This window comes from Xiphias gladius, chromosome 1 (assembly GCF_016859285.1).
Source record: "Xiphias gladius isolate SHS-SW01 ecotype Sanya breed wild chromosome 1, ASM1685928v1, whole genome shotgun sequence".
NCBI classification, from domain to species: domain Eukaryota; kingdom Metazoa; phylum Chordata; class Actinopteri; order Istiophoriformes; family Xiphiidae; genus Xiphias; species Xiphias gladius.
The window spans coordinates 23249775-23262344 of NC_053400.1; the positions used below are offsets into that span (position 1 = coordinate 23249775).

General features: G+C 37.2%; 1 protein-coding gene across 2 annotated transcripts in view; it reads right to left on the minus strand.

The window, feature by feature from the left end:
- The window catches only part of gpc5a (glypican 5a), a 121378-nt gene that overhangs the window by 50820 nt on the left and 57988 nt on the right, over positions 1 to 12570 (minus strand). For both annotated transcript variants that reach the window (XM_040142045.1, XM_040142812.1), the window contains exon 7: positions 10294 to 10414. In XM_040142045.1, the coding sequence (XP_039997979.1) occupies positions 10294 to 10414 (121 nt within the window). The remainder of the gene's footprint in view (positions 1 to 10293; positions 10415 to 12570) is intronic.

Sequence of the window (12570 nt, forward strand, 5' to 3'; positions counted from 1 at the left end):
CCAGCATCAGAAATTTACTGGCAAAGACCTACTATGGCTCTATGATATCTTCATTACCCACTGCATAAGGAAAGCCCAAAGCATCATCAAGGACACCAGTCATCCAGCCCACACACTATTCTCACTCCTTGCTACCAGAGCATTAAATCACACACCACCCGTTTCAGAGACAGTTTCTTCCCACAGGTAGTCAGAATAATGTAGTACCTACATACACACACACACACACACACACACACACACACACAAACACACACAAGTATGTACACTCACAGACACTGAAACTTCAAATGTAATGTGTATAGTTCCATGTTAATTTTATATTTTCTGAGTAATCACCTAATTATACTATACTTTTTAATTCCATTCAAAGGTTGAGATTGCCACAGTGCAAACATTTTATTTATTTGTTAACGCAGATGATACTGGCCTATGTCTCTGGAGTAAACAAACAAACGCAGGCCTTACGGTTATAACAAAAAAATTAAGGTAATCAAAATCTTCATCATGTCTTTTTGGCTGTAAATGTATTTGTTTGACCTCTATATCGAGTCATTTAAAATATTAAACCATGCCATTGTTTCAGCATTTCTAAAGCAACACCCTACATCAGAGAAAACAGGTAGAAAATCTCATTGCACTCCCATGCTTGAAATTTTCACTCAGCTGTCAACTCCAATTTGTGACCTCAAACCATTAAGGTACCATATGTACTTTAGCTTTGAATACAGTAATGGAACAAGGTCATGGCCATATTACTCTGCATCTTGTGAATGTAAGGGCATTATGACTATATTCATCCTGCCCTCACGACCATTCAGCCTACATTTCCCACCAGAGACAAAGGTAGGTGTGGTCCCAGAATACTGCAAGGAATTCAAAGTATTAGTCAGTGACAAATAATATCATATATTTATTGTTGATTAAAATTTACAGTGCACATTATGCATAGGGCACATTTCCTAAGGAGGTAATGGGTGTCTTGTGGCAAAATGAATCACACCTTCAGAGTTCCAACAGATTACTCAAGCTGTGTGTGGATTTTTAAGCTCATTAGTATTTTCTTTGAACATATTCTACTATCTGTAAATAGAGGGTGGAGGAGAGATCTTATAATGATCATATTTGTCAGTCATAGGAGAAAAGTGTCAGGATGTGAGCGGGTCCCAAGACACACTGTCACTTTCCATCACCCTCACTGCAGCAGCACTGAGAGGGTGTTTAACCAGACCAAGCACAGCAGCAGCAAAGAGGCAGCAGGTCAGTGAATAAGAGCCCAGGGTAGGAGTTAGAAATATTATATTATTAACATTATCATTCAAATTAACCCTCTGTCCTACGATTCAATATCAGTAACATTTCAAACGTAATGCTGGCAAAATTCTATATTTTCCTTAATGCCAGCAAATCCCGTGACAAGACCAAAGCTGACAATGAAGTGATGCTACTAGCACATAAAGCCTGATACAGCTTATTCCACTATGCAACAGACCTCCATTGTAGTCCAAAACTATTAAAAAAAAAAAAAAAAAAAAAAAACTTTGCACTGGGTGACGTGTTACTTCATTGCAATTAACATAGGCATTGTAGTTGATTTTGAGAGAATCCCACAAACACTGCCCTGCTGCTGTAAATACTCACTAAAGCACCAAATGTGTATTAATGCGGAGTCTAAAATAGTCCCCCACAAACACACTATTTACTATATTTACTAAAAACTACAGTGCCCTGCTATTATCTGAAATTACTCAACTTAAAAAAACACGAAAGTACATATTTGTCATGAATATATAGTTTGCTCTTTTTTTTTTTTTTCTATTTTTAAAGATTTGTCTTCAGTGGGAACCAGTGGGCTTCAGGTTGAGAGTCACAAACGGAGGTCAGAACTTCTTGAGGGATGGATTTTTCATGGGATTGATAATAATACCAGCTTTATCCTCCAACAGTGACAACCACATTTCTGCAACTTATCCAAGTATTATCAGTTATCTAAACTCAACCATATCTCAGCCGTGCTTTAGTTGTTATGAGCGGTTACGGTGGGAAAAAGAAAAGAAAAACATAACAGTGAAGATTTAAATACACAGAAATAAGTTACTGTTAACTTTGTGGGTATGTGAGCATTTTTTTTTTACTGAAAAAACTACATTTAGTGATAATACCAAAAAAATATTGGTTGTGAACGTTGGGCAAATGTGTTCATGTTGACTAACTAGAAGAAAATGTTGTACGTATTATTCAAATTAGATTTTGTTATATTTTGTAATACTGTAAAGCTTGAACGTAGCAATTTATTAACAATTACACAAAGAGGATTATCCTGCTGTTGCTCAAACTGGATTTTAATCACGGATAAGCACATGGAATCATTTAAGATAAAGTTGTTATCTACAGGTATGCAGCTTAGCTGCATTTGTCTTTGAATGTTTTTATTTACTATACTTACCTCGCGGGTATAATGAATGACACAATCAGTGTGTGTTAAAAAAAGAATTATTACATTGCAGGTTTGGGGGTTTATCTCCAATTAAGATATGCCTGCACAGTCCTGACGCATCTGACTTTACAGATTAGGGCTGGATACCGACAAACTGAATTTGTACGTCATACTTAGTGTGTGTGGTGTGTTAAATTTCTCTAGAACTCAGGATGATTGTTATAACCCAGATTGCCTTTGCTCCTTAGCTGGACTTCTATAAGTGTCAAATGTTATGATGCGGTATGCACATTTAGGAGCACAACAAATAAAATGTGAATATATTCTCAGTGTTAATCCTTTGGTCTAAGAAGAGAGAGGGCATGAATAATTCAGAAGCAAAACTGCTGGTCAACCACCACATCAATGACTGGTAAATAATTCAGCCCGCAGACTGGATGAGGAGCTGCTTGCCCCTGATTTTGATTGAGAGACACAGGGACAGGGCCTACTTATAGATTCTTGATGGGTTTTACCACATCAAGAGGAGACGAACGGCAAGGAGAAGAGGAGCCAACAAATAATTCATAGGAAAGAGCTGCTGATGAGCAAGATGATGAAATCTAGAGTTTTTACGCTCAGATTGCATGATGAATTGTCAATAGCTGCATTGCTGTTTTGTGTTTTCCTGCAGTCTAAGCTTTGGAATAGTAATGATACATTTCCATTTGGTCCTGGGGAAACTGGGCGCGGTTTCTGCACTTCAGTCAGTCAAGGTCAGGGGCAAATAAATGGAAATAGTAAAGAACATTTCTGATATGTAGATGAAAAACATGAAAATCAACATTTGCATGGACACACCATTCTTATCCTCATAAAAATGCCCAACTGTGGCGTCTTTAAAAGTAATAGAATTTCACTTTCATCCATATTTGAGCGTACACTTCCCTCTTTCTCTCCAGTCATTCAAACAGGCAACTTGCCATTCATGCACACATGCACACGCACTTTAAGGTAAGTTTCATCACATTAATAAGGTGCACCAATACTATAGTGATTTATAGAAGTAATATACTGTGTAGATTACACCCAGATGTGCACACAGTCACTCATATGTACAATGGAATAAGTGTGTGCACTGGTATATGTAATTGATGTTTTTGCTGGTCATAAACTGAGCTTCCATTAACCCCCTGACATTCACACACTCACACACACATATAGATGAAAACTGGACCCCCCCCCCCTTGAATCCAGTTTTCATCTACCACACATAAATTCAATAAATTTAAATTTCAAAGAATCACCATTTAACACTGCCTACATTTTAAATTACAACATCCTGTACATGACCCACATATCCACCTCAAGCCCCATTTTACATTTTAAACAGCCACATTGTCAGTGAATTACATGATTAACACTCCCTGGACCTCCCTGTTGTACCCTACACAGTAAATTAACTCAAAACATGTCGTGTGCCTCATACCTTATGTCATCAACATCTAAAAGACAGCGGAGGAATAAAACACGAGAGATAAAATTGATGTTAAATGACAATTCAGGTCATACACACAGGCTTACACTCGTGTTGTGCTTCACCAGCTAATGAGATGCCAATCTGAAGTATTTGCAAATCAGGCCCCAGTGAGGTGATAATGCAAACTAAACTCAAGGACCGTGAACACACACGCTGTGAAATAAATCGTACCAGATGTAAAATATAAAGGCCTGAAATTCTTAGACACAACCAAACTTGAAAGATTTCACCTTCCTCAATTAATTCTAAGTAACTAATACAGGTTATTTCAGACTCTACCTGAACCATTTTAGATGCCATGTTGACTAATTAGCTCTCTTAAACACATTTCCTGCTTCAGAAAACCTGGGCTCAACAGTATGAATAAGATACAATCTTGCACTTCTTGAAGTCACATTCTTTTATGCCAGACGCCCTTTTTTTAGTCCTTCCTGATCAGTCTCATGGAACAGGTACAGGTTCTATTTTATCGTTTGAAATTTGCATCTCTTAAAAACAAACTTAATGGGAATTCAGACTGAAAACAGTACTGTGCTAATACAGCACAGGAGGCAGCATTGGTGGGGAAGTGTTGTTTAAAGTACCGATGACACAATGAAATATGGTCCAGGGAGTCCAACTTGAGTAACAGATTAATGATTAAAGGGTTATCAGAAGCCAAAACACAACATAGCGGTTTGCAATTCTCAGAGACAGGATTTCACAGCTCTGAAAATCATCATTTTCAATTTTCACGGTATTATATTTTTTCATTGCAACAATCGTGAGATAAACAGTAGAAATACAGTGTTCCTGGGACAAAGTAATCTCCCAGAAAAGTGTGCTTGCATGTATTTGAGCGTTTTAGCGGATGTCATCACATTGCAGCAAAAGTTGAGCCTCGTTTAACTTTTTTGCCATGACGACTCTGCGTTGTTTTGTGGGAGCACTCTGTGTTGGCACCGACACGGTGCAGACAGACTGGTTCCATTCAAATGAATGAGAGGGCTGCATTTTTTGACACATTTTTTTGATCAAGTCAGTCTGAACATGGCGTTAGTCTATTTTCTTTGCTCTGGCTCTAAGTGAAGAGTAATCTCCATAGCCAGCTATCAAAATCGCACTAATCTGCTACTGTTTGTATGTTATGAACTTCTAACCAAATATCTATAATATCTATAGTGACTGATCTAGGCACCCCATTTTGCTATGAGCTTTCCAGATGCACCCGGGGTGTCCTGGGATCACTGATCTCGGTCAAAGCGCTTCTCTGCTCTGGCTCCACAATGGTGGAATGAGCTCCCCACTGAAGTCAGGACAGCAGAGTCACTGCCCATCTTCTGCCGCAGGCTAAAACCCGCCCACTAGTGCATACATTTACCTGCTAGAACTTACTTATGTCTAGTTAAAAAAAGGCACTCTTTAAATCCCTTTAAGCACTTGTACAGTAGCACCGAACATTCTTCTGGTCTCTCTGTTTAAAAGGAAAACACTCCCAAATTTGGATGATATCCAGCTCTTGCTCCTACGTGGTTTGCAGGCCCTTATCCCTTTGAACAAAAGCGTCTGCCATATGAATGTACTGTAATGTAAGTGACGAGCAGATGATTTAGAGGACAGCAACCATCAAACAGTGGTCAGTGTCAGTGTTTGAAGGACATGGACAGAATGAGGGGACGGCTCAGTGTCTCATACCTGCAGCTACCATCTTGCCTCGGGTGTTAATTTGGGGTAAGACTTTTTGCTGCACTATAACAACATCACACAAATTCTGACTTTGCTACTGAAAAAGGACATTTGTACTAAATACCATTTTTTACACAGACATTTACAAATGTCAGTGATGTCTTACTTTATCAGGAAAAGTTCGATAATTTGAATACTGTCTGTTTCTAATTTGCTGGACCGGGATAAAATATACAGATATGTGATGAACGATTTTGTAAATTGGTGAATTATGTAACTGATATGAGACTTACAAGTAGAACAGCAAAGCACTTCTGTTTGATAATCAGTTTGACCTAGTGATGGATTGTAATTTGGCTTGAGTGTACTCGGGATGTTGTTACAATTAATTTTTGGTTATTTGCATCTTGAATTCCCATAAAAGCCAAACAAAATCTTGTAATAGCTTACAGAAAGGAATGCTTTATCTAATACAAGATCTGGATGGGTACCATCATGAATACAAACAAAACAGACAAGGTTCACTGTTTATCCTACTACGCAGGCATACTATCTTTATTTGTATTTCATCGGCATATGCTGGAGGCAGTGCTGGCACAGACCATGAGGATTTAGCAAACAGCCCTTGTGCAGAAGGGCAAATGTTGAATTTCAACACAAGTAGATTTTAACTACAAAATCAAACTTTTGAGGACTCTCCTTTTGACAAAAACTGCTTTCTGAACACTGCTGAAGGCAGCCATCATATTTCAACCAATCAATTTTGGAAAACATTTTAAATTGGCCACATTCAGACTCAACAACCAAAGTAGACATAGAAGAACAGCAGCACCATCTCAAAGCTGGACTGCAAATATGATCTGGTTACCAGTGTATCCAAAGTTTGTATTGAATCACTAAGGATGGATTTGGTGTCTCAAAGAGTTGCTGGATCCAGAGTAAAACTTTCTTTTTTTTTTTTTAAAAACGTGCATTCATTCTCATTAGAAATCACTTGATGAAATAAAGCTTTATTAATTCAAGCATATAAATGACATGAAATGTGAAAAGTTACAAAGGCAAAATTTTCAGATAGTCTCTTCCCTGCATCCTAATTTGTCCTTCACACCTTCACAATTTGACGTGGCTTTAGTCATGTTTCATTCATGTGATGTGGGAAATGATTTAAGGCTGAAAGACACAAATTTTTTGGGAGATTCTTGTTGTTCATGATAAATACTCACATTTCCACAGCTAAAACTTGTACACTTATTGAGCAATTGTTTATTTCACAGCTCAACCACATACACAAAAACTGACTCATGCGATGCATTTTATTCTGTTTAATTAACAGAAACATTGTCACTTCCTCAGAGACTTTACCTTTCACCAATTAGCACCATCTTTTGTTTAGTATTATTTTTTGTATCACCTTTGCTGAAGAGTGTCAAACGTGGATGAAATAGGGAGCATCATTTGTTTATGATGCTAATGTTCTTATTGTACTCATTCTGAAATTTGTATTTCATGGCTGCCAACCTCACCGTTGTTCTGGAGAAGTCAGGGCTAAAGCATTTGGGAGCCATGAGTATTTTTACAGAATTCAGTTGTTTTTTTGTTTTTTTTGTACAAAACCTGTTGAGATATTTCACTCTGTACCAAAATGGTGAAACGACCAACCAACTAACCAACCAACTGGATTACTTACACTGTTATGAGCCTCATCGCTTGAGTGGCTGAAAATACAGTATTTTTTTTTTTTTTTTAATTATTTTAACAGCCCGTTGGATTAATCACTAGCTCTGTATGTCTTTGCATATGGTAATGTTACAATGTCTTTTTATAATAGCCATTAGTTTGTTTTCAGACATACTTGCTTAACTTGCTTCTTTTCATTTCATGCTGTCTTTGCTAAGCAAATTCTGTAAATGCCTTTACATTTCAGTGATTTCACAGTCGGCTGATTTTAAGGGCAACCGACAGCCAGTCAGTGTTGGATGTTTGATTTTTATTCCATTCATACCAAACATTCCTTTTTATTCATGTATTAATAAACTACCTCTATTTTATTTCCAAGTAAAGTTAGGAGAAGTTTTCCTGGAAGAAACCATAGTCAGGGTCTTCTTCAAAAATTCAAGACATTACAAAAATTACTGTGCAGGTTTTGAAAACAGAAAATTTTTACAAACTGAAGCAAAAAAAACAAAAAAACAAACAAACAAAAAAAAAAACTTAGCTTAGATATACTACTGCAATAAACTGCTTTTGTACAAGCTGTGAATCTGAAAATCCAATGTCACACCGTGAGTTTAGTTTTTTTCTCTCGTTGTTTCTTGGCTACAAGTAAGACCTACATCAGTTAGTTACTTTATGCACCAGAGTTTTGCCTCTCAGCTTTAAAACAAAGCAAAGCAAATGTAAGGGAAATATCTACATATATGAATGGAAGGACAAAAGAAAAACAAAAAGACGAGACAGAAACAACGCTTTAAAAACATACTGAAAGACACCCAATCAGTAATATTTTCCCCTCGTAAATTCAAATGATCATAACTGACATTGAAGTTTGACTGCTTACCTGTTGTGTGGTAACAGTTATTAAGTGTTTCAGTCAAACTGGGAGGGACAGGACCATTTCTGTTTTTTGAAAAACGGTAGTGTTTGTATTGTACCTTTAAAATGGCTATAATATTAAAATAAATAATAAATAAATTATAAAATATATTTACATTAACAATGGATCATTTGCCTACATATGCTGTGAAGGCGCTTTCTCCTACTGAATTATTACACGACTCTATCTCTATTGTCTATCATATTTAATCTCATTGTTTTTGTCTTGCAGCTGCAACTTTATTGTTTGGTTCATTCAAGCTTTACACTGCTTTTATCAAACTCTAGACACAGCAGGCAGCTGTATTCAGCGAAAAAACACTGACAATCCTGACACTACCTGCTCAGCACCAAATGGCAGACAAACAAAGTTGATGACTTACTGGTGAACACATTTAGCGGCTAAAGAGCCAGATATTTCCCTAAGGAAATGGTGGAGACCAAAAACAGAGTTAATAAGAAGCTGAATATTGGACTTATATTCATCAGGGGGAAACAAACACAACTCCAAATGAGTCCTGATGTTGCTCTATATCTGCTGGATGAGTAAATGGGCAACTGTTTGCTAAAAAGTTTGACATATCAACTTAAAAGGTGATGATATGTCAGTGTTGTGTTTATAGCTTGTTTTCCACTGCACCTAAGTGGCAGAAAAAATATGGATGTATGGAACTAATTTATGCAAAGTGTACAAATGTGCTGCCATCTGACACAGATGTTCATGTACATGTCTTAAGACATATGATAATAATGAAGTCAAATCTCAAAGTCCCTAACTGATGGAGACATACATGATTCTACTATGGATCAATGAGTGAATAGCTCACTGTTGATTGGTTATTACGTTGGGGGTAACCAAAGACTGAGTATATAAGAACAAGAGGAACAGACTGTAAGCTAATGACACTGATTAAAATATTTTATTAAAATGAACAGTTAGCAGAAAAGAAGATGAACAGAAAATGAGGACAAAAAGAGGAGAGAAATATGTGCAAAAGATACTGGGTGGAAAAAAAGAGGGTTTAAAGTTACACATAATCGGGGCTGAACTAATGATCATGATGTGTTTCATAGTAGTTAAAGTAAATCATGTGCAGTAGGTAAACAATTTTGAGTCTTCAAGCTCATAAAACAGTATTTCTACTGTATGTAAAGATGCACAGTACCGCAGGTACATTCAAAGAAGCACATTTAAGATGCAAACGGTAAAAGCACACGCAGAGAAAGAGTAAAACACAGTGAATGTCAACAAGGCAGATCAGGAGCTCTGAAATGGTTATGATGGTTATGATATAGATTTATGTGTTCTGACATCCCACAGATGGTGTGAATTATTGTGGGGGTGCCATCGCGAGGTCAAGAGAGAGACCTGGCCTTCAGCCTGCCACTTGGGAAACCAAAGCAACAGACACACAAAGCTGCTGCTGCTGAAATGAAACAACCCAGAGACGACTATAGCAGCCGTTAGTGAAGCTACAGCAGAGAAAGTGCTCCCGTAAACTGCCCTAATTTCATCATCCTGAGAGATAAACAGCACTGAAAGGAGCCACAGCAGCAGAAATGTGCATGAAAGCAGACTTGGCTACATTGATTTTGACAAAGAGCAGAAAAAGAATTTTGTAAATATGAAGACACACAAACCAGATCAAATGGGTTTCTAAATGTGTAACGATTGATTTTGTTTTTCATTGCCTTGAGAGGATTTAGCATTTGAGACAAGTTTTCTATTAGCCGGTACTTACCGGTAATATGAAAGATGATATAAAAGAATTGTTCTATCAAGGATTATTCAAAGGTATAGTGTGAAGGCCTTCAGCTTTGTGAGCAGTTGTTTCTTTACAGGGCAGCAGTTTCTGTGTACCTTAAGGAACAAGCCAAAAGCTAACAGGAGATATTTTATGTCCCATAAACTAACAAAGAAGCAGAGAGAATTAGCAGAATGCCTGACGAGACATTTACCATATCTCTGACAGAATGAGGGATAGAAATATAGAATTAAAAGAAAGAGAGAGCTTCAATAAAAGAGGAAATGGTATAATGTACATTTGGCAAATATGTGCACAAAATGAGAGATTCTCACCTGATTGATGTGTTTCAGTTTGTCAATGATTTGATTTATCACAGGGTCTGCCTCCTTCACCTTGACTTCAGGGTTGGCACTCTGAGCTTTAATCCCATTGCCGACCACACGGAGGGTGTAGCTGTGAACAAAGTACAGAAGACAGAGGGAAGGGTCTGTAAGTACTTTCATATTTTCTCTTGTCATGTTAAAGCATAAAACGTGTAGTGGTGGCATGCACAAATCGTTGTACTTGTACTTCACTTCACTTTATGATACTTTATCCCACTCGACTGCATTTCAGAGGGAAATATTGTGCTTTTCACTCCACTACATTTATTTGAGAATTGTAGTTACTAGTTAATTTTCACATTAAGATTATACGTACTACATAAAACGTGATAAGTTTATAAGAAACCTCACATTGTCAACAAATAAACCAGTGGCGCATGATCCCTTACAAAAAACCAGGGTGTAGGTGAGGCCAGTGGTCAGCTTTCATTTGTCTATTCGTTGTTAGCAGTTCTACCTATGAGAGACATTTCTCCTCTAAACTTTGTTTAAATTAAATGCTTGAGGCCAACAAAGTTAAAACTCTCCAGTACTTCACAAAAAAGCAAAGACTGGAGAAAAGTCAAAAAATGAAGACAGATTTGTGTGGCTGAAGTGAGTTCTTCTTTTTTCCTCTTCCATGAATCATCTCTCAATCTCACAGATTTATTTTATGACCACTTAAAAGGGTACTAAAATATCTAACAGTTAGTACTAACAATTTAATAATTTCATGTCTAAGAAAAAAAAAAAAGAGTATTCTGATACTTTAAGTACATCTTGCTGGTAATGGAGTATTTCTACATTATAGAAATAGTACTTTGACTTAAATAAAGGAACTGAGTGCTTCATCCACCACTGAGAAATACACCAGCAATGTATCCGTAAAGCAAACTCGACACTCTCACTCTGAATAAAATCCAACATATTATCTCTTCTTCTCTTCAGGAGCAATACCAAAAGATGATTAATATTCTGAACTCACACAAAGGTAGGGGTATAATTCATTTGTAGGCATATCCTGGGGTTAAAGTGGGATTCGTGTTGCGGAGGAAACGCGATTCACGTGCACATGTGCACATGAGTTGCAGTGGTAAGGCTGCATATTACATATATGGTTTATCAAAACTACAGTATATATCAAGCCCTTTATAATATCTCCTAGAAATGAAACTATTAAACTGCACTGTGAGTACAGTATACTGTGCTCAACTATTCATTTCTGATTTTTGCCTTAACGTTTGAATATGCAGCATTAATCCTTGTTTTAAAGCGGTTCATTGTTGTTACAGCTTGGTAATAGGCTTCAGTTCACCTCAAGGACTCCTCACTCTTTAGCCTCAGTACAATCTGTCAGCTGCAATGACTCTGACCATGGCGGCTGGTGAGTGAGCACTACTCACTCACATCTCAATCCCCGGCATATCATTTAATCAAACTGGTAGATCAAGGTAAAGTCACCCACGGCTGAAAGATCTGCTGAGTCTGTGTGTTTGCAGCAGTTCTGACAAAGTGCAGGCGGAGCAGACCACTAAAGTGTCGGCCCGGTGTCACTTTGAACTCAAAATATCCGGATTGGAGAATTAAAAAGAAAACGTAAAATAAATCAATCAGTGGCTAAAATGAGTGGTGGGTGATTCGGTAGCAGCTAAAACAAATTGGCTCTGCTCCTCAAGCAATTCAAGGTCAGATTAAAAAAATGTATGAATAAATAAAGTGCAGAAAGCATGGGTACCTAATTCATTTAAAAGCAATGATGGGTGTCAGAATTCAATTCAGTCAGGATGTCTGGGTCCTTGAGATGTAATTTTGATGTTCATTTCTTGTAAATCTGAGCACCTAAATGTGATTAGTTTTGGGAAAATACAGCTTCCATTCAGCGCCCTTTTTTTACTCTTTATCAGTGGTGATTCTGTTATCGCCATAATTTTTCTTATTAGGCTCTTTCTTTTCTTTTTGTGACCTCTGTCTTTGTCATCTCCGCTGTGGCTGCTGTCTTTCTTCTTCCTGTCAAGTTAAATAAAAATACTAAAATGAACATTTAAAATCTGTCTGCAATAGCGACAATTTGGTATGGACAGATGCTCAAAGGAGTATTTATAAAAATGCATTTGTTTTGCAGATTTGTACAACTGAATCTCAAAGTGAAAATATATATATATTTGCGAGCTTATGAAATCAAGTGAGATGTTTTTCAGGGGTTTTTTTGGCTTCATTTGGGCTCAGATTTGCGCCATCATTTATGAC